General features: G+C 39.0%; 1 protein-coding gene across 6 annotated transcripts; it reads left to right on the top strand.

Moving 5' to 3' along the window:
* The first annotated feature begins 31 nt into the window (after positions 1-31).
* On the top strand, positions 32-27896 carry CYSLTR2 (cysteinyl leukotriene receptor 2). Of its 6 annotated transcripts, XM_036458386.2 has the most exons (5): positions 32-358; positions 1000-1075; positions 2659-2712; positions 3497-3595; positions 26790-27896. In XM_036458386.2, the coding sequence occupies exon 5, from the start codon at positions 26791-26793 to the stop codon at positions 27805-27807; it is 1017 nt and encodes a 338-aa protein (XP_036314279.1). In that variant the 5' UTR covers positions 32-358; positions 1000-1075; positions 2659-2712; positions 3497-3595; position 26790; the 3' UTR covers positions 27808-27896. The 6 variants fall into 6 exon arrangements, with proteins under 6 accessions (XP_036314279.1, XP_036314281.1, XP_036314282.1 ...); XM_036458388.2 differs by lacking the exon at positions 1000-1075; XM_036458389.2 differs by lacking the exon at positions 3497-3595.

Here is a 27896-nt window from a genome sequence, read left to right as displayed (position 1 = left end):
CCGCTGACTCCAGCCCATCACATCCCCTTGATCTGTTGTAAAAGATGCTGATAAATATAGTCCTGAGAGAGTCAGAGCTCATCTAGGTTTCTTCCTTTTAGATGTGGCTCCTAACTGGAAATATTTCCCCTTTTTGAGGGGTAAGCCAGCACCAACACCCACAACCTAGTTTCTATGAAGGACAGATGCCCCACCTACTGAAAAAGTTCCTTATTCTATTGCTATTGGCTGACACTGTTCATAAAGTATAATTCACAGTTTCATTTTGCTTTTTAAAGAGCAAGCTGAATTACTTGGAGGAGGAAAGCAGCAGACAGAAGACACAAACGCTAAGTCACTTAAAAGAAAGAAACCTCAGGTAAGAATTTTTATCTTTGTTTTGTTAGTTGTTGAGATTTATACCTTGCTTGTCACTTTAGACATAGTAAGAAGAATTATTTTTGAAAAATAAATTACCTTTGTTTGGCTATAAAATTGTTTCTTATCATATACATAGCAGTTTAGAAAATATTGAAAAAGTACAAAATAAGAAAGTAAATGCCAAAGATGAGATAGCCTCTACTGATGTTTGTGTGTGTATGTGGTATTTATTTTACATTCTTTTTCTTTTGTATGTTTCTATATATAACTACTTTGATTTTCATAGTTGTGTTCATATGGTATAGATATATTTATATTTATTTTTTTACATGGCCATAAATTCTTGATAGTCACAATTTAAAATTGCTAGACAATATTACATTGGAAGGATTTACTGTACTTTACTATACCTTCACTTTGGGCCATATAGCATCTTTCTTATTTTTTCATTAATGGGTCATTTTAGTATGTAAGATGATTTTTCCATTCAGGATCTTATTTTCTTGGGAGAGGGGAGGAGGTTAAATTTGAGATTGTAGATTTCATTGATATTACTCAGAGGCACAATGACAGCGAAAGTGTGTATGAGAGCATATGATTATAACCTTTGGGGTCTTAATCAGTGGTTTTCTACTCTAGTTGCACATTTTATTCTAGCTGATCCTGAGGAGATTAAAAAAGTACCCCTAGAAAAGGGGAAAATTAATTTTTGAAGGTAAGGCAGTCATCTGTAGTAGTTTCTTTTTTTCTTTTTTCTTTTCTAAACGCTCCCAGATGGTTCTAATGGCCAACACAACTGACCTAAGTAATTTAAAATATTTTCCTGTTTCTGACACATACCTGGGAGCAATACAAAATCAAGGGAAAGAAAGGTACAATTTCAGGCAAGCCACCTAAATCTCCCTTTTAACACTGTATTAATAATGCAAGAGTACTTTGTGGAAAATATAAGACTTCTAGCAATTTCTGTCATCCATCTCAACTGCATAAACTGTTTAGATGAAAATCTTCTTGAGAATTTCAATTTACTAATGCTTTAAAGAAATAAATTTGTTTCCAAGATATTGGTGGTTAAAAGTTAGAGACACCAAGACTCCAGACTGTTTTAAATGAGTCAAAATTTAGCCTGTTTAGATCTGTTAATATTCTGCCTCCGTACCCGCCTGGGGTCCTAAAGTGTACCCCTATCATCTAAACATCATGGATTCTGGATGAAAGTTGCTATACTTTTGCAATGTGAATCTGTTGGTGTGTGTCAAGAACATCTTAGACATTTTTAAAAAATCTTGTGTGTATTCATTCCAGGCTCAGGGATCTTGCTTTTCTAGTTTATCTTGCACACCACACATCTCAGGTGTGCTAGTTCCCCAAGACTAAGCCTGGAAGACAAGCCTACAGGGGCTCAGTTTGTGAACTTGTCCAGTGAGCTCTGGATAAATGCAGTGTCCAAGCTGGATAATGCAGAGAAAAGCAAGCATTTGCCTGGGTTGCTCAGCTTTGCTATAGAGCCTTATCAGATCCCCGTGAGAATACCCAGCGCCGGCTTTATGCTTTTCTCTGGATGTTACTGACTGCCTTCTTTGTATTGTAGTTACTTTCGTCAGAGTTTAATCCTTTTACTGGACAAAGAATGACTGAGGCTGGAGTTCTTGCAAAAAACTTAGTACATGGCTCCATTAAGAATAGATGGGAAAGTGTAAATAGATTAATTCATGAATGAATGTGGACTCCAGTTAACAGCATATGTTTATCTCTGTTGAACCTATTAATCTTTTTATATTAATTGAACCATGGAGAAAATAGTACCACCTTTGATTATTTACAGGAAAACTTCTCCTATAGGATTAATTACTTGGTGACAAAGAAAGTAATGAGGGCCTGAGCAGTTGGAACCAAAGAATCCCAAAGTTGGAAGGGCCTTTAGGAAAAGCCAGGACCAGGCATAGGAGCTTTTTGTGTCTTCAGTGTTTTAAGGAGAAATTGCAAAGAAGAGAGGAAGCAGATCTGAGGGAGAACAGAAGGACAACAGGAGAGGGAAAAACAAGCAAAGGATGGACAGGAAGAGGAAGAGGGTGAAGAGAAGGAGAGGGAGGGAGGAGAAAAGACTATTTGTTTCTGGAAGTTTAAAGATTACTTATGCTGGGAGAATTGAAAAGGACCCAGTCCATGGTTATTGTACATTATAATGTATAGTACATTATAAAAACAAGATTTTTATCATGAGAAAAAAAATATATGCTGTGTAAGTGTCATCCTGTGAAGCTATAGAGACACATTTTGCCTCATTTGCACCTCTAGTTCAGAAAGCACAATCGTCTACAGAGTACTTGGGGGCAGCATAGATTTTTTAAGGTAAGTTGATTTCTTTTTATTTTGAGTTTACCGTAATAATAGCTTTGTTTCCTTATAAATTCTCTGAGATATTTGAAGGAGGCTTCCCTTGTTAACAGAAGAGTAAGTAGTCAGATATTGCATTTCTCAGGCAATTAATTCTCTGGTTTTCAAGTTTTCCAGACATATGGAAACATTCTCTCCTTATCTGCTTCTTTCCTATTATCTTTACATGTATTTTATACCCAGAATTCTAACAAGTTCTTAGCCATTTCTTTCCTGGACATCATAGGATTGCAACAGGAATGCTAGTGCATTGGGTGTACAGGATGTGCCAGGCTCAGTGCAGCTCTGCAGGAGGCTTTCACATGTGTTGCCTCCTCTGGCTCTCTCAGCAACAGTGAGAGGGTGAGTGCTTGCTGATGCTCACACTGTTGGCAAGAGAGAGAGCCAGGAATTGGATCCTGTTGGGATTTACTCCCCAAGGGTTTTCATGATATCACAATACCTCCGTATCATGCCAAGAAACATAATATGTTTAACAAGCTACCTTTGTAAATAATTCATTTGCTCTAATAAATGAATTTAATGCCTAGGTAAGAGGGAAGGGAAAGAGAGGGAGTCTTAATTTGAATTAGTGGGCTTTTGGGAGCCCCTGCATCATGTCATTTAGTCACTTTGATATTGGGGGGTGAGGGAGAGGTTCCTTTTGCTGACACAATCCCTAGGAATTATTGGAAGGAGTTTGGCCTCTGAAGTAATATCTGCTGATCTACTATCTTTCTTCTTTTGTCTTTGAAATTAGAAGAATTGAGAATCAAGATTCAAATGCAAATGATTCCGCAACCTTACTTAGATCAGAAATTGGGTTAATAACAGATAGCTCCAATCTTCCTTAATCAAGGTGCACTAATAAAGTACACTAGGAAAATGACAAAAATTTGTTGAGAGAGTTTTATAACATTAAATTCCATGTCCCTGGGATAAGTTGTTCTCTGGGAGCATTTGTCCCCTCAAAATAACATAAAAAGAATCAAATTGTGAAACAACTCCAATTTTAGGGGCTAGTTATCCCCAACTGTGTCTATAATCTGTGTCTATAACCTTTTTGCACAGGGAAATTCTCAAGTAGGGAACATCAGAGGAGAATGTGCAAACTAACCAAACAAGTAAACAGACAGGAACATTTTGTCAGAGAAGGATAGAAAAAAGACAACTATTGCTAAACCATCAGTCCAATACTGATACTAAAAGGATCTGGCAGTTTGGCCACACCAGAACTTTCCCCAGTGTTACTTTTTACCCATGCAGCTCTTTGCCCTAATGGCGGCTCTGACAATACACATCTTCTGGAGTGCCTCTCCTTCCTTTTGTCCATTTATGTTTATGATGGTGGATGTCATTTTACCACACATTCTGTGGTCTAAGCAAAGTTCTCCTTTTAGTGGAAGAAGGTAATAGTTGAGGTGAGCTGCATGTCCAGTCCTTCCCCTAAACTGGGCAATATTTCAAGAAGGCCGCCGAAACCAGTTTGGCTCAGTGGATAGAGCATCGGCCTGCAGACTGAAAGGTCCCGGGTTCGATTCCAGTCAAGGGCATGTATTTTGGTTGCGAGCACGTCCCCAGTAGGGGGTGTGCAGGAGGCAGCTGATTGATGATTCTCTTTCATCGATGTTTCTAACTCTCTACCCCTCTCTCTTCCTCTCTGTGAAAAATCAATAAAATATATATAAAAAAAGAAGAAGAAGAAGAAGAAGGCCTAGCAACTTTCAACAGAGTCCAGGCACAAGGGCTCAGGCTCCCGTGGGTTCTCAGGAGTCAGGGTCAGAGCTAGAAAAAGAAGGAGGCAGATGCAAGTTGAAGGGCACCTATGGATGGGCAGCTGGGATAAATCATTGAGAAGGTGACAACTACTATGGTTCCAAGAAAATGTTCTAATTAGAAAATGGTATTATAGGGCATATCTGGTCTTTAGAACTAAAATAGGAAATCAGGTTAATGAAATTCAGAAGTTATTTTAGGGAGTTCTGAACTTTCACTGAGCATTTTAAAATTTAGTCAAGAGGCTGGCCAGAAAGATCAACCAATCACCAGCATCCCTCTTCCCATTGGCTGATGAATTCCTGAGAAATCTGATGAATTCCTGATGAATTCCTGAGAAATCTGAGGAGAAATGGTAAGAGTGGGGAAGAGGGAGCTGGAAAGTTTGCTTATAAAAGAAGCCAATTGGGGTAGGCCATTACAAGGGAGAAAGTGCTTGTTTCTCACAGGGATTCTCTGCCTGTTGTGACAATTGCTTGGGAACACCTTCCAACCTCATGAGAGGCTGCAAGATCTCATGCAGGTCTTCCCCCACGGAGAACAGACAGGTTCCAAAGGCTGTTCTTTAGGGGCTTCAGGTTACTCTAGGATCCCATGGTAACACCATGGGCAACAGGGAGCCTTTTCTGTCTGCTAAGCTCCAGGACAAATCAGACACTATTCATTTAGGTACTGGGAGGACAGGGCTTTATGAGCTTTACAAATGTGGAGGAGTCCTAATGTGGAATCCTAACCAGAGGACAAATATTAGACAGTAAAACTCTGCTCTGGGGAAACCCAAGTCATCCTGCAGGGTGAATAATCAGGCCCCAGGGGACTGACTAAGAAGTCTCTCTGGGCCCCGGAATTGTTGGAGAGAAGTCCTGCAGGACAGAGAAAGTGGACTAAAGAATCCCCTTCTTAGGAAACTTCTAGAGCCATAAATACTATTAAACACCTACTGGTTGGTTTTCAGCAGTTCCTCAAATATCCCTCTTACTAATGGGCCCAAAGTGCTGATTTTACAGTTATGAGGCCTGGGGAAACAAAGGATATTGGGAAGGCAAAGGGTGTTAGCTTGGTGGTGCACTTCGGGGCATTTTGAGAAACTATGAGGGAGATAGCATGGACGACAACTGGAGCAGCAGAATGATCCAAGCTTCTGACTCCATAGAAATGGAGAACTGTGTGGTTCATTGCCCTGCCCCCATTAATTCTGGAAGCCTGCACACCAGCTCAGTTCCTCATTCAAAAGATGTTGTGATCTCAATTCATTTTGTCTACATTTCTGTTTTGATTTCCAAGATGCACTTATCCTTTTGGAATAATTCTTAAAGCATGAGACTGTTCCCAGGAGGCCGGAAAGGTCAACAAAACTTTATGTTTCTACCATGACATTTGGTGACTATTTCAACAAAGGACTGAGCTAGCAGTCTTGGAATTCAAGAACTAGACATTCAATGATACTTCCCTATTTGGGGGAGGGAGGCATATTAGTTCAGCAACCTGGGGCCTCTGGGATTTTGAGGGACAAACATGTAGAATCTTCCAACCCAGAGGATTGTATCTTCTCTACACAACTTTGGGGAGCTAAGTCTGGAAAACCTTTCACAAATAAATGAGAGTTGCAGTTTGAAAGAAAACTTGGGGCATTTTTGAATTTGTGAAACGTGCAATAGAACTGATTCTTTGCAATCTAGAGCTGGGGAGGAAGAGATAAAGGAGCCTGATTAAGTTAGGGGCCTTGACGGTAACTGAAGCCAAAGAAGTTGATGAGTTCATGCAAGGACGTGAGAACCAAGAAGGAAAGAGGGTCAAGGACAGAATGTTGGGAAACATCAATAATTAGGTGACAGGCAAAGAGAACAGCAACTTGGAAGGAAAGACTGGCCAAACAATATGAGATGAATCAAGAGAAAGACTGATGAGTACTTGGTGGAGATAAAAATATCAAAGAACTTAGCAATAAGGTTATCATTGACTAGGCAGCGAGGGGAGGGGCAGGGGAAGCCCGAGGACAGGAAACTGGTGAAGTCGCAGCAGCTGATAAAGTGACCACAACGAAGGGAGAGGGCGTTCTCACACCCTGCAGCTGGGAAGGGTTCTTGCTGGAGAAGTTTGGGTCGGGCAGGGAAGGTGCAGCCTTCTTCTCCCTGGAGGCACCGAGTGACCCTTACTCTCAGCCCGTCTCCCCCAAGTGACTTCAGTTTCTTCCTCTGTTCATTTCTCCTCCTGTCTCTTCAAACTTCATACTCCTGAATCAGACTAGAGTAGAATGTACTCTGTACTTGAAGCCCAGCGTACCTAGTTTGACTCACCACCCACTCACTTTTTAGCTGTATGACCATTACTCTTTGAGGTTTAGTTTCCTCACCTTGAAAAGGAGGCTAGTAAAGATAGTCCCTTGGGACGATTTTGAGTTTTAAATGAGAGAATGTATTCACTATGCACAGCAGATGGTCAATCAAATGCTACTTCCCTCTTCTACCTAACTCCACGACCTACTCAAATTTCTATATTTCCTTGTCCTTTCATGCCTAAAGTTACTAAATTGCTTTTGTCATTTCTATCTCATCTTCCTCTTCTTAGTCCACAGCAACAGCTGCCCTGCCACATCCCCACCACCACAGAGACCCCGAATTATACAAGAAGGCTAAGGTCATCGTCACTGTGCACAGCTGAAACTCCTCTCTTTTCTCATCTGATCTTCATTTCTTGCCTTTGAAACTCCACTCCTTCCCTGACTTCTGTGGCCCTGAGGACTCATGGTTTTCCATTTCCCAACTGCTCAGCCCACTATCAGTTCATCGTCACCTGACTGTGGACCCCCCACTGGAGCCCCTCCCTGGTCCTCAGCTACCTCTGTTTATAATTGCCCAAGAGCTCACCCATCCTGGTTACTGAGTTAATATACAAAGGAACTTCACTGAGTGCCGACCACAGAGTAAATGCAGTGCAGATTGGCTATAGCTTCTTGTTAAGTACACAAGCATTTGTGACTTGAGGTGGAAGTGAAGGCGGAGGTGGAGGGAGGTGGAGGTGGACTGATAGAGGAAGCATGCTTTCCCAGAGTCCTTAGGCAGGTTTGGCCAAAGCTGAGGATGTGCAGTGAGGATGGCTGATGAGTCAGACATACAAGGACCCTGATGTCAATTTTACTAGAAGGATTTTTCTTGTGGGAGTTTGAAGGCCCAGAAACAGTGGCCAAACAGAGGACTCAGAATATCACCTAGTAGCAATCAGGGAGGCTGCTGGCATGGCCGGTCTACCAGTTCTCCTTCCCATGAGGTGCTGCTGCCCTTTACCCAGGGACTGCCCTGCACAAAATGCCACCACTGATGCCTTGTAACGATGATGCACAATGCACCAACCTTGATTCTCCAGAACATTATCTGTCCTTTAGTGGTTTACCACAATGTCACGGCAGCTGGTTGCCTAATTGCATATCGCTTGCTGCTCTGCTAGGTATGATGTCCATGTTAGTGTGTCTGAGTGCCTCAGTCTTGAGGTTCAGAGTTCAGATCACAAGCCCAGATCTGCAACTGAAGGTGAGAACATCTGTGGGGGAGGACTCTGCGACACATTCTCCTGTGAATGCATAAAAAATATATTTTTTCTAAGTATAAAGGAAAATAACAAATATGTGATACCTTAATCAATAAAGAAAATTTTTTTTAAAAAGTATAAAGGAAAATAACTTCCGTGAGATTCAGAACAGTTGCAGTTTTGCTATGATCATGAAAACAGTCAGCATCGATGCAAGTTATTCATCCTCCTCCGATTCTAGCACATTTGGGTTTCTCCATAGCTGAAGTGTGGCATCCCCATCTGCTGCTGTTTCTCATTGTTTCTTCTTTGTTGTTTTATTACCAGTAAAGCCTCAGGAGACAAAGCCTTCATTCTTTCTTTGCTCTAACCCCACTTTCAGTACCAAAAGCTATGCACACACTCTCTCTCTAAGGCAGTAGAAATTATGCTCTCAATTTATTTCCAAATTTCCCTGTTCATATATTTCTCAGCTTCCTGTCACATACTTAATTGGTCTGGCTGGTTTTTACAGCCACATCTAGCAGGTAATTTCTTTCTTTTCTTTTCTTTTCTTTCTTTTCTCCTCCTCCTCCTCCTCCTCCTCCTCCTCCTCCTCCTCCTCCTCCTCCTCCTCCTCCTCCTCCTTCTTCTTCTTCTTCTTCTTCTTCTTCTTCTTCTTCTTCTTCTTCTTCTTCTTCTTCCTCTTCTTCTTCTTCTTTTAAATAAGTCTAATGAAAGGCTGCAGTGTAGTGTAGTCAAATATATTTTGTATTGGTAGGAAGGAACAGTCACAGTGTTTCAAAGGTTTCTCAAGAGGAAGTGTTGAATTAAATTGAATTTTGGTTGAGTTGGCCTGCTTTTAGCCTGTATCTATTCGCTAAGTAAGGCTTCTAGGAAGAGTGTTTGTATATTTCCCTTTCTTAGCTTCACATGATTCAAGAGGATTTTGGATTCAAAGCAGACTCTGTAGTTGCTTTCTCCCTGCAGCCCTGGAAGTCTGGCCATTACCCACCTCTCTCACTTCCCAGCAGTCCCCTACAAAGCACAGAGCCATCCTAATCTCAGGCAGAGGAAATGAAGCAACTCTGGGACTCAGCATTATACCCTTGGGGATGATCTGATCCTGATCTTGTGCATTGACTCTAAAATTGGGCATCTCTCTTGTTCCTGAGGTGTGGTCTCTACCTCATTCAGGGACATGGACCCCTGTTTTAGCATCCGTGGTCTGAGTGCCTGTGTCTAAGGGTTTGTTCAGCATTTGGGCTCTCCAAGACTCAGGACCTGCCTGCACTGGCCAGGCCTCCTCTCAGGCCTAAAGTCCTCTCTTTGCATTGTGGATCGGCAGTAAAAGGCCTAGCTGCTTTTATACTGACCTCCCCATGAATTCTTTCTTCCTCCCCAGTTGCTCAAGGAATCCTTAGAGTCTGTTTTTGATCCCTCGCACCCCTCAACTCCATCGTGGACCACCTGAACCATATTTTTTTATGACATTTGTGGGTTATACCTGCTGGATCTCATGCTCTGCCTATGATAGGGACTTTCCCCCAACATCTGCAGCTGACAGCATCCCTAAAGGTTTGCCACTTCTCATTACAATACACAAGCCCTGTTGGTCCTTAGTTGGGAGAAATGGTGGTCTTCATGGTCAAAAAGTCTAAGGACTTGATCATTTTCACGTCTATTTGTACTAATGCAGACTTTTCCTTGGCCTCTTACTTTTCTTTAGGATTCTGTTACAATCCTGGTTCTATGGTCAGGCTCTTCAGATTAAAGAGGTTCTATATGGCCATAGGGACAGGTGTCCATTAAAAAAAAAAAAAAAGCCCATTTGCAATAGAACACTTCCTTGAAAATTGATCTGGCTGGCCACGTACCAGTCTTAGCTCCCTTGCCTTGTATCCCCTAGGCTCTGTGTGTTAACCCTTACTCTAGTGCTATGCCCATCCAGAGCCGACACATAATTGTGACATCTAACCCAAATCTGTGTTTGCTTCACGGGCTTTGTTTGTGTGTGCTGCCTGTATGAACTCTAACACTGCAACACTGTCCTTTCTGATTTTGGGTTTGATCCTTTTGTCCTGGCTCTGCCAACCAATAGAAACTTTAAATCCTACGAATTTGGTTAAAACACTATCTCCAAGCTTCTGATTTTGCTGTATTCCCTTTCCCAAGTCAGGCTTAGGCTTCCAGACTTCTGGTCTCTTCATTACGATCTCCCTGAACTCTTTCAACGGCCTTGTTCTGTCTCCTGAGCTCTGGAATATCTGTTTCTCATTCAGCTAATGGCCTCACCATTCTTCTTATAACCCAAGTGGAAACCTCAGATTCTCTGTTGAAACAGATCAAAGGGAAAGAGCCACCACCCATGCAATCAGCATTAAGGTACTTGGTTGTCTCAGAAATAGGATATGGCCCTTAGCTCTGTACATGAGAATTTTTTTTTAATATATTTTATTGATTTTTCACAGAGAGGAAGAGAGTGGGATAGAGAGTTAGAAACATCAATGAGAGAGAATCATCGACTAGCTGCCTTTTGCACAGTCCCCACTGGGGATGTGCCCGCAACCAAGGTACATGCCCTTGACCGGAATCGAACCTGGGACCCTTCAGTCCGCAGGCCGACGCTCTATCCACTGAGCCAAACTGGTGCTGGCTGTACATGAGAAATTTCATCTGGTCAATCTACTCCTAAGCCTCAAGAAATCAATTTACAGAAACAAAACTCACACAGATCAAATTTTTAACCCAGAATTCTGATTTGTGTATTTATAATGGAGGATTCCACTTTCCTTTTATTGGAATTTTCTAGTTCACAATCCATAGTCCACTCTTCCAGTGAGGCCTAAGAAGATGGGTTATCAGAAAATTACTGGTAGGCAGAGACTCAAAATAAAGAAGTGGAGTGATTTTTGAGAGATTTTCATCACAAACATGTCAGAATAATCTAAGAGAAATCTGCTTAAAAATATTTTTATTGATTTCAGAGAGGAAGGAAGATGAAGAGAGAGATAGAAACATCAACGATGAGAGAAAATCATTGATTGGCTGCCTCCTGCACACCCCCTATTGGGAATCGAGCTCAAAACCCTTGACCAGAATTGAACCTGGGACCCTTCAGTCTGCAGGCTAATACTCTATCTGGTGAGCCAAACTGGCTAGGGAGAGAAATCTATTAATACATTTTATACTTCATATGAATGTGAGAATTGAGGTCATCAATTCATTCTCATAGTCACTGAAATGACAGATGTTGAAGCTAGATCATTTACTATTCAAGAGAGTGAAGCAGCTAGGAAACACTTACCAGTGCCAGGTACTCTGTGAAGTCCTCTCACTCTCTCTCTCTTTCTCATTTAATCTTTACAACAACTTTATGAAATAGGTGTTATATGTCACTGTGGTGGTTGAATTATGTCCCCCCAAAAGTTAAGTCCAAGTCCTAAACCCAGGTAATTGTGATCTTATTGGAAACTAGAGGCCCGGTGCACGAATTCATGCACAGGTGGGGTCGAGCCTGCCCACCCCAATCAGGGCTGATTGGGCCAGGCCAGCCGGGGGGAGGGGGTGATGTGGAAGGTTGGCTGGCCAGCCCCACCCTCTGGTCGAATTCTTGGTCACTCCCTATCCAGGGGACACTTTGCACATTAGCCTTTTACAATATTACATAGGATAGGATCTTGGCAGATTTAATTAATTAAGATGAGGTCATACTAAACTAAGATGACCTCTACCCCAATGACTGGTATTCTTTTAAGAAGAAGACAAGACACAGAGACACAAAATACATAATGGGAAGATAATGGGAAGACATAAGAAAAACATTATGTGACAGACTCAAGAGATTAAAGTGGTGCATCTATAAGGCAAGGAATGACAGGGATTTCTGGTAACACCAGAAGCTAGAAGAAGCAAAAAAGGATTCTTCCCTAGAGACTTAGAAGGAAGCATGGCCTTGCTGACACTTTGATTTCAGACTTCTAGCCTCCAGAGCTGTGAGAGAATAAATTTCTGTTGTTTTAAGCCACCCAATTTGTAGTACTTTGATAAAGCAGCCCTAGAAAACTAATACAATCTCCATTTTATAAATGAAATAATGGATACTCAAAAATGCTAATTTAGTCTAAAGTGCTTAGAGCTTCTTGACTCTAAACACTTGAACACTTGCTTGTTGATTTGGCCTGTTGGGGAGTGGGGGGTGGGCGGGTAGAGGTTTTTCTTTCTTGTGTATCAAAATTATCTTCCAGATATTTCATATAATAATATCAGCATTTCACAAGTAAGACTGTATAAAATATTAGTTATGTGGGATAGAAGTATGTGTTAATGTACAAAAAAGTATTCAGAGTAAAAAAAAGAGGAAAGATACCCTGTATAAATCCAACATTCCCTCCTTCAGAGCCCCCATAGAGCCTTTAACGTGGATTCCGAACCTGCAAGGGAAGAATTCTAGAGCTTGCTGTGTTTCTCAGGCTGATCTGAACATGGAGGCCATATTACAGAGAATCTCATGTAGCTCATATTTTTTGGAAGATACTTGTGGAATTGCTAATTTAAAGGGAAAAAAGCTGTTCTTTTTTGACACTTTACATGCAAACCATATTATCTGAGTCACATCTTCACATAAGTCTCTGAAGGAGAATTGAAAAGCATCCATACTGCATCAGAAATATACTTACAAACCACCTTTTGGTGGATTAACTTAACTGTTTTGCCATTCCTTTTTCATTCTTGAGATTATTACATGGATTCTCTTCCACGAGCATCCCAGTGTCTTCTAGTCCAAGGGCATTAGGAACATTCCAGTAGTGGAATGAAGTTGGATTTATTGCTTTTTGTATCAAAAGAGAATGTACACGTTAGAAAACTGGGATGTCTCAGAAAGAAGATGTGAGGAGTTATAGGATTCGTGCTTGTGTTAAGTAATTTGGAAGTAAGACTCAAGAAAGCAAGACATTCCAGGAACAAAAGTGGTTATTAATTCTTATAACAAATTCTGAGAAACAGGAAGCCAGACAATGAAAGTATGTCTCCCAAAAATCTGTTTTTTTTTTCTTTATTGATTAAGGTATTACATATGTGTCCTCATCAACCCATTGGCCCCCCCCTTTATCCTACCCCCACTCATGTCCTCACCCCCCTGTTGTCTGTGTCCATTGGTAAGGCTTATATGCATGCATACAAGCCCTTTGGTTAATCTCTACCTGTTCCTTTCTATGCATTCAGGAAGCTTCCCCAACACCCCACTCTAGTCATAGGCTGTTCTGTAGTATTTATACAGTTGTAATAAGAGGTGTTTACTCTTGCATAAATTTCTCTTTGACTGGCTAAGAAGAAATTAGGGACTATGTCATTATCCAAGGCAACTCTGTCTCATAAATTTGCATTTAAACCTAGGCTTTTTCACAAACAAAACTGAACACCAGATAAAGTGAGACAGATTTTAATCAGTAATATACTATTGCAATAGAGAAAAGAGTCTAACAAGAACTGAACTCAGTTTTGATTTTTATAGAGATAACTGAATATTTTCAAAGGGGAATGAGAAAATAGAGACAGTACTCAGTAGGTCAGGGAATTGAAAAATTATAAAAAGTTGGAAGGGAAGTTTGGTCCATGTCAAATGCATCTAGGTTTGCTGACTGGTGTTATAGATGGTAGGCTCCTACCTTCCCACAGAGGCTGGGAGGCAGGGGTCAATCTTCCACTGTTAGCTGGGACACACAGTAAATTCGTTTGACAGCCTGGAGTTTCCCAGGCTGTGTAAGAAGGGGAGGTTAGGGTCATCGTACAGATGTGGCCTTGAGCTATGTTAATGTTTTATTTGAGTTTTTATAGGCCAAGGAATCCTAGTTGAGAAGAGAGCTTGGCTGGAGTTTGATTAAAGAAAGAACTTTTATCAACTTCTAGAGATGTTATATAATTTATGACTTTTTCCAGGGTCAGAGATGAGTTTTGGATGATCCTTTCCAGTTGCATTGTCTCAACTCTGGTAGTAGTTGATTGCACAGCCAGCATACCTCGGAGTCAGTTATTAGTCCTGCAAGTTCTCTCAATTAGCATTGCTTACCTATTCCAGAGGTTTCTATGATGATTCACTGAAGAGCTGATGGTTAAAAATTCTAAAATTCTCTAACAATTACCCCGATTTTACAGGCTAAGTTAGTGTGTGACAGGTGGGTGTAAGCCTGCTATCCACATGAGAAGTATCCCAGTGAGGCCAAAGATATACTGGTATTGGGAGTTTACGGATTATTTATCACAACAGAAATGAGTCTTTATTCATAGATGCCTTTAGTAAAGTCAAACACGTCCTGCAAAGCAGTCTGGAATGCCTTTGAAGAAAATGAAGAAACTGGTTTTATCCAGAATATGCCCAGCTTTTGTTCCCGTTCCTAAAGTGTTGGGTTTTGATGATAGGGTGGTAAAAGCCTCAGCAAGCATTTTGTTGATGTGGGGTCAATGCACAATTTTTAAAAGATTCATATTTGGCTGTCTGAGGGGAGGGCTCAACACAAGAAAGATGGTGCCTGCCTGTTGGATGTGTAGGAGGAAGGCTTAAAACAGGGACAATGGCAGCTGCCCTAAGCGATGCCATTTAATCCCTCCAGTACGTCTCTGGCACTCTCCATGCCACTGTACCTCTGCCAGAGCCTATGGTAAGTGCCTACAAGCCAGTGAGTCTGTTTGCAGGCCCTAAGGGATGCCTGGGTTTCAAGCAATATTCTGTCTCCATGGGCCAGACAAAATCCCCACTCATTTCCACAGCCAGATGTTGTGGGGGCTCCTCTTTCTGGCACTGGTATTCCAGGCTGGGGAGCCAGCTGTGGGGCTGGTACCCTCCACTCTTCAGGAGGACTCTGCAGTGGAGATATCTCCCTTGATTCTCAATCACCACATGTGAGTGTGAGATATCTCCCTTGATTCCCAATCACCACATGTGAGTGTGGAGAAGGTTGTTCCAGGTCTCTGTCCCTCCTACCAGTCTCAGTGTGGCTTTTCTTTATAACCTTAGTTATAGGACTTCTGTTCAGCTAGTCTTCAACCTTTCCAGGTTGATTGTTTTATAATGTAGTTGTAATTTTGAAGTGATCATGGGAGGAGATGAGCATAATGCTTACCTTACTCCACCATCTTTACGGAACTTTTCCAGTATGACCTTATTCTGAGTTAATTGAGCTTTAGGTAAGTAACGAATGCTCCATTGGTAGTAGCTCAGACTTAAAGATTATGGTCAAATTTCACATTTGGCTGGTGCTTGTGGTCTTGCTGTATAGATGTCAAATTTTTTTTTTTCTTAAGTGGCAGAAGATAATAATGGGTTATAGGATGAAGAGAAGGGAGATTATCCCCAGTGGGTTTGGCTCAATGGATAGAGTCGACTTGTGGACTAAAGGGTTCCAGGTTCAATTCTGGTCAAGGGTATGTGCCTGGGTTGTGGGCTCTGTTCCCAGTAGGGAGCATGTGGGAGGCAAACAATCAATGATTCTTTCATCATTGATGTTTCTATCTCTCTCTCCCTCTTCCTTCCTTTTTGAGAGAGTGAAAGTATAATAATGGACAAGATGAGTAGTGAAAGGAATGAAAAAAGTGCCAAAGAATTAGAAAAGTAATGTTGTGCTGTGTTGTGTAGAAGCTGTCTTCTTCTGCAGTCTGTAGATTACTGTTTTGGGCAGAAGCTTCTGGAGAATTTTTTTAAATCCTCAGTTTGAGGACTTCCAGTAGTTAAGGGGAAGTTATGACTTTTTAGTCGGTAACCATGAATTCAAACATTAAAATATTGGAGTTCTAATGCTATGCCAGTTGTTAAAGGTTCCAATAAAATCCATTTCATCGAGGTTCAAGAGAAGTTTTTCTCTGATGTTTCCCAAAGACCAAATATCTAGGTTTCAAATCTCATGGAGGCTGCTTTGGAGAATATTTTGGAAATGCATCTTTCCTGCATTCATCACAGTAGATTGCAATAGGAATAGGATAAAAAATTGGAAGTAATTCCCATGCATAAGGCAGCCTGTCATTAACTCAGAGGGAGGTAACTTGTGGGTCCTAGAAGAGATTGCTTACTACCTGCCATCAAGGTCAATGGAAATGCTTGGGCCATTTAAAGTTTGAGGGTTGTAGAATCCTATCATTATTTCTCCGCTGTTTGTGGATACGGAAAGTGATGTTCCAAGTAAAAAGTAAAGCTTTACAGTTATTTAACAACTGTGTCAGTGAAATGTGTGTCTCTTAAAATGTAGAGACAAGTTGGAATTACAAAATTAAGCAAAGTTTTATACTATTACAGCAGTGCTTTTCAGCAAAGAAAAGCTTTAACATATTGTGAAAATAAACAACAACTAGAGCACATTCACAGATTCTTTAGAGATGTTCAAAGGAGCCTCGAGGCTACGGTTCTCCATCTTCTTCCTTCACAGTCTCGCTAAGATTGTGTTGATGGCAGGTAGGGTGTGCATTGGGACCTCCCTAGCAACAGCCTAAAATTACCCCCCCAGCGTTGGTTTAATGTCACTGCCAGTGTATCTCTGCCACTGTAGCTAATATGATGAAGCAGCCTTGCTACACTCTGCATTTTTATGGTTCTCTCTTTAGGGTGTAGCAAAGCACCCCAAGGTTCATTAATCCGTCTGATGGGGTTAGGAAACCTCTACTTCTAAACCAGTTTGAATTGATGGATGAATCCAAAATTAGATACCATATATCAACATAAATATTTATTCTTTTATCTTTTTGGCAGCTGGCAAGTCTGGGTACAGGCTATTAATTTAGTCATCTGACCTTATTTTGTTTCAGGGTAAATTTAGCAATAGCATAGCCTGCTTGGCAATTTTTAATTTTTCTTTTTAAGTATGAACCAAACAACTAAAAAAGTTAAATTAGGGACATCCAAGGGAGAATCTAGAAAGCCCATGCAGGGTGTGGATCCCTCCCTAATCAAACTAACCAATAACTGCTGTCTTTCTGCAGAGGTGGGAAGGAGGGTAGCTGGGTGTAGAGTGTTACAGCAGTGAATGGTGATGTTGAAGGGAAACCACCAAACTGCACAGGAGTGTAAGTGATTAGCTGAAAAGTCCTGAGTTATTTCTATCAATAAAGAGTGTCTGCACAGCAGAAAAACTATTGTTTCGTGGAGACCCTAGATTTAAGTTGACTAAGTTAATTTAAGGCTTCTGCAAGCCTTGCTGCAGCTGCTATTGCTCTTAAACAATATAGTTACACTGTAGCTACGGAACCCATATCCAAAATGAGCATCGATCTCTGGGAGTTCCCATGTAATTGAGTCAGAACTTGTATAATGATGTTTTCTCAGTGCTTTCTCAGACTTGTCATGACAGAAAAGGGAAAAGGATTTGTAAATCTAGAATCCTGGAAGAAAGTCTTTTGATACTCATTTATTATGGCGTTCTTTGTATTTAGACATGAGAATACTTCCTTTAACTTAAAAAGTTTATAACCCTTGAAAGATATTCATACTATCACCGAAACTGGTTTGGCTCAGTGGTAGAGTGTCAGTCTGCGGACTGAAAGGTCCTGGGTTCGATTCCGGTCAAGGGCATGTACATTGGTTGAGGGCACAACCCTGGTAGGGGGTGTGCAAGAGGCAGCTGGTCGATTGTTTATCTGTGATTGACGTTTCTAGCTCTCTATCCTTCTCCCTTCCTCTCTGTAAAAAATCAATAAAATATATTTTTTTAAAAAGAAAGATATTAATACTATAGTGTATTTTACTTAAGTATAATTAACTTAGCAAAATCCACTTTTTTGTAATTTATCAGTTTTTATTACTAAGTTTGATAAATAAAGACTCATAATAGTTTTAAATTAATTAAAATTCAAAATTTTTTTATTTTTTTAAAATTTTTAAAATATATATTTTATTGATTTTACACAGAGAGGAATTAAGAGGGACAGAGAGTTAGAAACTTTGATGAGAGAGAAACACCGACCAGATGCCTCCTGCACAGCCCCACTGGGGATGTGCCCGCAACCAACATACATGCCCTTGAGCGGAATCGAACCTGGGACCTTTTGGTCCTCAGGTCAATGCTCTATCCACTGAGCCAAACCGGTCCTGGCTAAAATTCAAAAATTTTTTAGAAATCTAATTATTTCCATTGTCCTTCCATTTATAGGATGAAGAAACTAATCTCATGTTACCTATTGGCCATTTTAATAAACCCCAAGGTGGTTTAGGCAGAAATGCATATAAGTAGCTTCATTCTGAACTTGGGGAAGGAAGACTCAAGAATAGTTATTTGAGCTCCGCTGGTGTGGCTCAGTAGTTGAGTGTTGGCCCATGAACCAGGAGGTCACAGTTTAATTCCTAGTCAGGTCACATGCAAGAGTTGCTGGCTTGATCCCCAATACAGGAGATAGCCAATCAATGATTCTCTCTCACATTGATGTTTCTGTCTCTCTCTATTTCTCCCTTTCTTTCTCTCTAAAATCAATAAAAACATATTTTTTAAAACTCCTGCAGCATTTATAACCTTTATTTAAAAAAAAAAGAATAGTTGTTTGAGGAAACAAAATATAAGTCACAAATACTTAAAGTCAAAAAATAATTATGGTAAGAATTCCCAGCAATTAACAATAGTTATTAGAGACTTAACTATTTTTAGAGCAAGGAATCTTTTTGAAAAATGATTTATAACTGTGTCAGAAGAAGCATGAGAGCTAATTTTATATTAAGAAGACCCAAATTTGAATATTACTTTTTTTATACATTATTCATGTAACAATCTGAAGTAAAAGATTTCTTAATATACATTTGTATGACTGCATTTAGACATTCTCAAATTTCTAAATACTATATAATAAAAGCCCAATATGCTAAGTCTCCAGTTATTTGTTCAATCAATCAAAGCATAATATGCTAATGATATGCTAAGGCTGCTCAATGACTTGCTATGATGTATACTGACCACCAGGGGGCAGATGCTCCGACTGGTAGGTTAACTTGCTGTTGGGGTCCAGACATGCCCTGGAGCCCTTCCATAGTCCCTCTCTGGCTGACCAACTTCCCCTGTCCCTCCCTGGCCCTGATGAGGCACTGATCGGGTCCCTTGGCCTGGCATGAACCCTCTCTCAATCTGGGACCCCTCAGGGGATGTCAGAGAGCTGGTTTCAGCCTGATCCTGCAGGCCAGGCCCAGGGACCCCACTAACTGGTGCATACATTTGTGCACCAGGCTCTGTTATATAAATAAATAATAAATTTAAAGTGTTTACAGCTTTAAAATGAAATCTATTAAGTAAAATAATGTGTATATCATTTTAAATTTATCCTCTGAATAAATTGTTGTAGCTTCCAAATAAACAGAAAATAATATTCATTACCGTATATACCTATTAGTATTAACCAGTTATATTAATTATCATCTTTAAAGTAATCAATCTTCCTTTTCTTCAAGCATAAAAACAATTAGAGAAGATAAGGGATTATTTAGATATTTTTTCTATTACTGTTTATATCATTCAATGTAAACAATTTTGATGTATAAACATATAATCCAAAGGCATTTGCATATTTTATCTATTGCCAATTCTAACAAATAAGTAAATATTATATGTAGTGGCCAGTGTTTTATTTATATCTGTTTTATTTATTTATTGAGGCATCCAAAGATTTATTAACTATTTGCCTAAAGTCTTAAATTTAGTTAAGGATCAGGAAATAATCTTAATTAACACCACATTAAATTATTATGATTTTTAACAATGTGAGGATTTCATAAATTTAAATCTTTACTTTAGAAAGGCATTCATTACTGTCACTCATTTTAATACAATGCCATTCATTTTTTTATTCACCTATTTTAGTTGAATGCGATTTTATATGTATATTTTAAAATTTTAAACAAGTTATCAAAGTAGTAGAATCTTGCTTGACTCATAAAACTAAAGTAGAAAATTTAGTTTAATAATAAAAAATAATTAACCCTGGCCTTTTAAAAACCAAAATGTTGTATTGTCACTAGTTTATATATTAAACTAAATATTTAAAGACTCTGAATCATGCCAAAAAAACAAACAAACAAACAAAAAAACACACACGTTATATTTTAATTTTAAGATAATACCTTTTCTTCTTTTCTTGCAACTGTAATAATAAGAACCTATTATGTAAATATACTTTTAGTGTTCATAAAGTTCAACACATGTTTAATAAATGTTTATTTATTTCAGACATTTTGACTGTTTATCTGGGCTAGGTAGTCCTATAATGTGCACAAAGTTAGTGAAATTAATTTCTTAATTTCTTATGAAAATGGAAGAGAGGAATCACAAACAAGATTAAAAGGGAGGCTGCTTCGTATGAATATGACATTAACACTGAAAAAGGAGAATTACATTCATTCTGCAAAGAGAGGAAAGCATAGAAAACAGATTTTGAAATAAACACACATAAAACAGTTACATTAAAATTGATTTAAGTCCCTGACAATTTTATCAATAACTGATTAAAAAGCCAGCACTTATTAATTCCCAAAGTTTGGAAGCAAAGGAGGAGGTTATCGTCAACATTAAACAAAAGAAACTTATTGTTCTAACGTGCTTCCAAGTAAAATAATCTTATGTTAAAAACTCCCCAAAGTGGCTACTATAATTCCAAATCGATCCTGGTGAAATTGTGCCCCCACCCGCGGGACAACAACGGGGGCACGCAGGAACCACCTAAGAGAATGAAGCAAACAAGGAACGCGAAAGAATGGAGGCAAGACAAGGTTCTGATCAAGCCTCAATTTTATTCTCTGAAATGGCTGTATTTATACAGCAGAAACAAAGGGGGGCAGGGTTGCTTATGCAGAGGGGTCTTTGCATAACATTCCAAGGTGCAACATTCCAAGGCTGGGCTATCTAGGGGGGAGGATCAGGAAGGGGAAGCGGCAGGAAGATGCTAAGAGGCAGGTTAATCTTATCTTCTGGCCAAGCCCTCAGAGCACCTCATAACTTCTGCTAGAAGGAACTTAATTCTATTTCCTTAAGACAGAGTTGCTTGTCCCAACTCTGATGGCTCCCAACAAAATTGTGCCAGTTGTAGAGACAAGCACACATTTGTGTTACAGTAAGAAAAGCTGAAGGAAGCAGGTTTTGGGCCTGGAAGAGGTGCCATTTTAGGTTGAGGGAGTCCCACGGAGCTGCAGGGGTGAAAGGATGGTTTGGCTCAGTGGATAGAGCATTGGCCTGTGGACTGAGGAGTCCTGGCTTCAGTTCTGGTCAAGGGCATATGCCTGGGTTTTGAGTTCAATCCTCAGTGAGGGGTGTGCAGGAGGCAGCTGATCAAAGATTCTCTCTCATCATTGATGTTTCTATCTCTCTCCTTCTCCGTTCCTCTCTAAAATCAATTTAAAAATTAAAGAAAAAAAAAATGGTACCTGTATGAATTTTTGTCTTGGGATTTGGACAAAGGTCAATTGTCTTCAATTAGAGCTGAAAAGAAGAGAAGTTAACAGTTTTCAAGGTCACAAAGATAAGACAGAGCAAGTCGGTCAAAGTTTTGAAATGGTGACCTGACAAAAAGGAATGCTGGTCCTTCTGAACTCAGCCGCTGCGGCAGCTCGAGGGTGGACTTAGTAGGGAATTATCTTATTCTTTCCTTATACACTTTCCCCCTGATAGACAAACAACGCTCAAGACAATAGACAGATTACAGATCTGGTGGTAGAAGGTTAGAAAACCATTCTCACAGTTTACTAAATTTACAAGTCTGATCGGTAACTAAAATGACTCAGAGGGTCTATTCCTAAGAAAACAAAACGCACACCTGCTGAAGGTTCTCAATGAAATGTCAGAGCTCAATGCAGTATGAACTCATAACCAGCCATGAGCAAGGGGTCTCAGATTGGTGCACTATTACTGAGTTGAGGTACTAGTTAAAATCAGGAAATACTTTTCGGGAACCTTGGTCAAACTCTAATTTGTTAATATCCTTCAGCCGAAGACCACCAGAAACACACCTGTTAAACAAAACAAGTTGGCTTTATTACTAACTGCAATGAGGCTCCTGAGAGCCTTTTCCATCTTCCTTGAGATGATATCTCCGGGTACACAGTGTGCACAGGTTGGAGAGGAATGCAGTGTGTGGGGAAGAGGACCTTTAATAATAATGATAATGATGATAATGATGATAATAATAATAATAATAATAATGATAATAATAATAAAAGGCTCTAAACACAAAACCATTTCCAGATGGAATCCTACAATCATCTGGGGCAGGCATCCTCAAACTTTTTAAAGTGGGGGCCAGATCACGGTCCCTCAGAGCAGTGTTTCCCAACCTTCTCTCATGATGAGAATCACCTGGTGGAGTTGTTAAAACACAGATTCCCGGATCCCAACTAAGAAGTGCTAAACTAGAATTTTTGGGAACATATAGGTAAAATTGTATACTTAACTAGTGCTCTAAGACAGATTTTATATACAGAGCACTAAGTTAGGTATGCAATTTTACCTATATGTTCTCAAAAATTCTAGTTTAGCACTTCTTAGTTGGGATCCGGGAATCTGTGTTTTAACAACTCCACCAGGTGATTCTCATCATGAGAGAAGGTTGGGAAACACTGCCTCAGAGAGCTGGAGGGCCGGACTATATGAACTACTAATTCCTACTGTAACACCTCGGCTGCGCTCACTGCCCCAAAAACGTGGTGGGCCAGATCAGACTCCTCTGCAGGCCGCATGTGGCCCGTGGGCCGTAGTTTGAAGACGCCTGTGGGGTATCCTGCTCAAATTACAACTAACCTTTTTCTTTTTAATTAAACTTTTCATTTTTAGCTAATTATAGCATTTCATGGAATTGTGAGAAACAATAGAGATATCACTTGTTTTTATCTCCCCCCCCAATGGTAACATCTTGCAAAACTATAGGAAATATCACAGCCAGCATATTGACATGGACAGTTATGATACAGAACATTTCTATCATTCCTCAAGCTGCCCTCTTATAGCCACATCCACTTCTCTCCTATTGCCATCACCTTCTTAATCCCAACTGCTAATCTATGTTATCCATTTCTACATTTTTGTCATTTCAAATATTTTTAAAAATATTTTTTATTGATTTTAAATATATTTTTACTGATTTCAAAGAGAAAGGAAGAGGGAGAGAAAGAGAGATAGAAACATCAATGATGAGAGTGAATCATTGATTGGCTGCCTTCTGCACAACCCCCACCAAGTATTGAGCCTGCAACTGAGGCATGTGCCCTTGACTGGAATAGAACCAAGGACCCGTCAGTCTATAAGCTGATGCTCTACCAACTGAGCCAAACCAGTTGGGCTCAAAGATTTTATTTTATAAATAAAATTGTACTTTATACAATTTTGAGATTGGCTTTTTTATAACATAATTCCCAGGAGATTTATCCAAGTTATTGCATGTATCAATAGTTCACTCCAGCCAAAACCAGTTTGGCTCAGTGGATAGAGCGTCGGTCTGCGGACTGAAAGGTCCCAGGTTCGATTCCAGTCAGGGGCATGTACACTGGTTACCGGCACATCCCTGGTGTGGGGTGTGCAAGAGGCAGCTGGTCGATGAATCTCTCTCATCGATGTTTCTAGCTCTCTATCTCTCTTCTCTCCCTTCCTCTCTGTAAAAAATCAATAAAATATATATATATAAAAAAAGAGTTCACTCCATTTAATTTCTGGGTAGTATTCCATGACATGTATATAGTATTTAATCCATAAAGGACATCTGGCTTGTTTCCAATTTTTTTTTCTACTACAAATAAAGCTGCTATAAACATTCATGTATAGGTTTTTGTAAGAGCATACATTTTCACTTCCATGGGATAATTTTCCAAGAGTGAAATTACTGGGTTGTGAGGTTGTTGCATGTTTGGTGCTTTTTTTTTTTTTTTTTTTTTTAAATTGCCAAATTGATTTCCAGAAAGACTGTATCATTGGCATGTAATATATGAGTGGTCCAATTTCTCTGTACTTGGTGTTGTTAATAATTTTTATTTTAGCCTTTCTAATAAGTATGTAGTTATATTTCATTAAAATTATACTTTGCATTTCCCTAATGGCTAGTGATGTTGGACAACTTTTCCTGTGCTTATTTGTTATCTTCACATTGTCAGAAATATCTGTTTATGTCTTTTGACCATTTTATAATTGGATTGGTGTTTTAGTTGTTTTTTAACTAATGAATTTTGAAAGTTCTTTATATATTCTAGTTACTTTTGTGGGATATGTGGTTTGTAAATATTCTCTACTAGTCTATAGCTTGCCTTTTCATCCCATAAACAGGACCTTTTGCAGAGAAAAAGTTTTTCATATTGATGAAGTCCCATTTATCAATTTTTTCCTTTTATAGATTATGTGTGTGTTTTGTTATGTTAAACCTAAGAATTCTCTCCCTCAATCTAGATCCCAAAGACTTTCTCCTATGCTTTATTTCTTAAAAAAATAAAAAAATAAAAAAAAAAAAAAAATATATATATATATATATATATATATATATATATATATATATAATTATAATTATTTTTTTCATTTAGTCTATGACCATGTTGGTTAATTTTTGTATAAGGTGTGAGATTCAGGTTCAGTTGTATCCTTCCATCTATGAATCTAATTGCTCTAGCACCTCAAAAAATTGTCTTTTCACTGTTGAATCACTTTTGTACCATTGTCAAAATTTAATTGGGCGTATTTGTGTGAATCTGTTTCTTGGTTCCCTATTTTGTTCCACTTATTTTTTGTGTCTATCAAAAAAAAATTGGAACTTGAAGGATATTTTGGCTGGATATAGAACTCTAGGTTCTTCAATGTCACACAATCTTGATAAATTTTGCTATAAGTCTTGAAATTGAGTAGATTGCTTCTTTCCACTTTATTCTTCTTTTTTAAAAAAATGTTCTACTTCCTTTGCCTTTCCACATACATTTTAGAATAATATTGTCTATATCTACAAAAAAAAGTCCTATAAAATTGTTGGTAGAAATTGCATCAATCCTATATATCGATTTGAGGAAAACTGACATCTTTATTCTGTTGACCATCCAATCCATGAACATGGTACCTATCTCCATTTATTTAGAACTTCAATTTATTTCATTAACATTTTGTAGTTTTCAGTATGCAAAGCTTGCACTATCTTGTTAGATTTATACTTAAGTCTCATTTTTTAATGATTACAAACGGAACTGTAGTTTAATTTCAATCATGTCACTGAAAATGGGAAGTGTTTTATTTCTTCCTTTCTGATCTGTATGATGTTTATTTCCTGTTTTTTTAAACCTTATTTAACTGACTAGACTGTAACAGAAATATGTTGAATAAGAGCAGTGAGAGTGGACATCTTTGCATTTTTCCCAATTTTAGGGAGAAGGCATTCAGTCTTTCACCATTAAGCATGTTAGCTGTCGATATTTTCAGATGATCTTTATCAAATTAAAGAACTCCCCCTTCTCCTCTGTTTCTGAGAGTTTTGATCATAAATAGCTATTGGATTTTTTCAATTGCTTTGTGTATATCATTGATATGATCATGTGATTTTTCTTCTTTAGCCTATTTACATGAATTACATTGAGTATTTTTAAAATATTGAACCAATCTTGAATCCATGGAATAAGCCCTACTTCATCATCGTGTAAAAAAAAATTTTGTCTTGTATATTGCTAACATCTATTTGCTAAGATTTTTACATCTATTTTCATAAAGATTATTGATCTGTAGTTTTATATAAGTATTTTCTTTGACTTTTTCTGGTTTTGATTTCAAGGTAATACTAGCTTCACAAAAAAGTTGGGGTAGGTATTTTCCTCTTCTATTTTCTGGATGATATTGTATAGAATTGGTGTTAATTCTTTCTAGTATTTAAATATTTTGTAGAATACTCTAGTGAAACCATCTAGTATTGGCAGTTTTTTTATTAAGAATTTTTAATTAAGAAGTTAATTTTCTTAATAGTCAAATTACCTATTTCATATTGGGTGAATTGGGATAGTTTATATTATTTGAGTAATTAATCCATTTAACTGAAGTTGTCAAGGTTATGTTTGTGAGGTGGTCATGGTATTTCCTTATTATCCTTTTGATGTCTGCAGTGCCTGTAATGATGCCCCCTGTTTTATTCCTGATAATAGTAACTTGTGTCTGCTCTATTTTTCTTTTGTTCATCTTGCTATAGGTTTGCCAATTATATTGATCTTTTCAAAGAACCAGTCCTATTGCATTTACTCATATTTTTGCTTATTGTGTTCTTTCTTCCTTTATGATATTCCATAGATCCTTCTTTTATTGATTCTTTTCTGTTTGGGAAATTCTTTTCTTCATTCTTTAAAGTAGGTTTGCTGGCAATAAATTCTCTTAGTTTTTAATCATCTGAGAATGTCTTGATTTTGCCTTCACACTTAAAGGATATTTTTGCTGGATATAGAACTCTAGGTTGGTAGAGCCTTCCTTCCAGCACTTGAAAAATGTTGTGCCACTTCCTTCTGTGTTCCATTGATGCTAGTCAGAAATCTGCTGTCCGGTAGATTTAGACCATAGTGTTGTAGGACATTCACGTCAATATGAACTCTAGGCCAAAAGTCTCTCAAGTTTAAGGCTTCAGCTCCAATCAAATAAATTAATGTATATTCTGCATCCTAGAATTTTATCATGAAATATAATGGAGCATATAGTAAATATTAGCTAATATATTTTTGATTTAAGTTTCAAAGAAAAACTAATATTTCTCTACACTTCATTAAAATCTGGAAATAGGTAAACAAAGTGAGCAGGAAGTAACTTTTTATGTCTTTTTTTTTAATCCAGCATGGAGAGAAAACTTATGTATTTGCCTCTATCCACTTCCATATCAGAAATGGAACCCAATGACACCTTCAGCAATAACAACAGCCACAAGGACTGCCTGATTGAAAAATTCAAGAGGGATTTTTATCCTGTTGTGTACCTGATAATATTTGTCTGTGGAGCCTTGGGAAATAGCTTTTCCATCTATGTTTTTCTGCAGCCTTATAAGAAGTCTACATCTGTAAATGTTTTCATGCTGAACCTGGCTATTTCTGATCTCTTGTTTATAACCACACTGCCCTTCAGGGTTGACTATTACCTCAGAGGCTCCAACTGGATATTTGGGGACCTGGCCTGCAGGATTATGTCTTACTCCATGTATGTCAACATGTACAGCAGCATCTATTTCCTGACTGTGCTGAGTGTCATGCGCTACCTGGCAACTGTCCACCCCTTCCGGCTCCTCCATGTCACCAGCATCAGAAGTGCCTGGGTCCTATGTGGGATCATATGGACCCTCATCATGGCTTCTTCAACAATACTTCTGAAGAATGGCTCTGAGCAGAAGGAAAATGTCACATCATGCTTAGAGCTGAGCTTCAATAAAATTGCTAAACTGCAGATCATGAACTACATCGCCTTGGTGGTGGGCTTCCTGCTGCCACTCTGCACGCTCAGCGTCTGCTACCTGCTGATTATCCGAGCCCTGCTGAAGGTGGAGGTCCCGGAGTCAGGGCTGCGGGTTTCTCACAGGAAGGCCCTCGTCACCATCATCATTGCCTTGATCATCTTCCTCCTGTGTTTTCTGCCCTATCATGTCCTGAGAACCTTCCACCTGGTTGTGTGGGAAATGGGCAAGTGCACAGACAGGCTGCAGAAAGCTGTGATCGTCACACTGGCCTTGGCAGCTGCTAATAGCTGCCTCAACCCTTTGCTTTATTATTTTGCTGGGGAGAATTTTAAGGACAGACTAAGGTTTGCATTCAGAAAAGGTCATGTACAGACAACAAAGTGCGGTTTTCCTGTTTCGTGTGGTTAAAAAAGGAAAAAAGAATGTAAGAGATTATTAAGTGAGGCTTGCTCTTACATTTCACCACCTACTTTTATTAAAACATAGTTTCCAAATGA

This window comes from Pipistrellus kuhlii, unplaced genomic scaffold (assembly GCF_014108245.1).
Source record: "Pipistrellus kuhlii isolate mPipKuh1 unplaced genomic scaffold, mPipKuh1.p scaffold_m20_p_3, whole genome shotgun sequence".
Lineage (NCBI taxonomy): Eukaryota > Metazoa > Chordata > Mammalia > Chiroptera > Vespertilionidae > Pipistrellus > Pipistrellus kuhlii.
Note: the sequence above shows the minus strand (reverse complement) of the source record. Positions and strands in the feature narration are given on the sequence as shown.

Bases quoted from the DNA above. Each gene is read 5' to 3' on its own strand.
- CYSLTR2 (XM_036458385.2), top strand. From the start codon at position 26,791: ATGGAGAGAAAACTTATGTATTTGCCTCTATCCACTTCCATATCAGAA.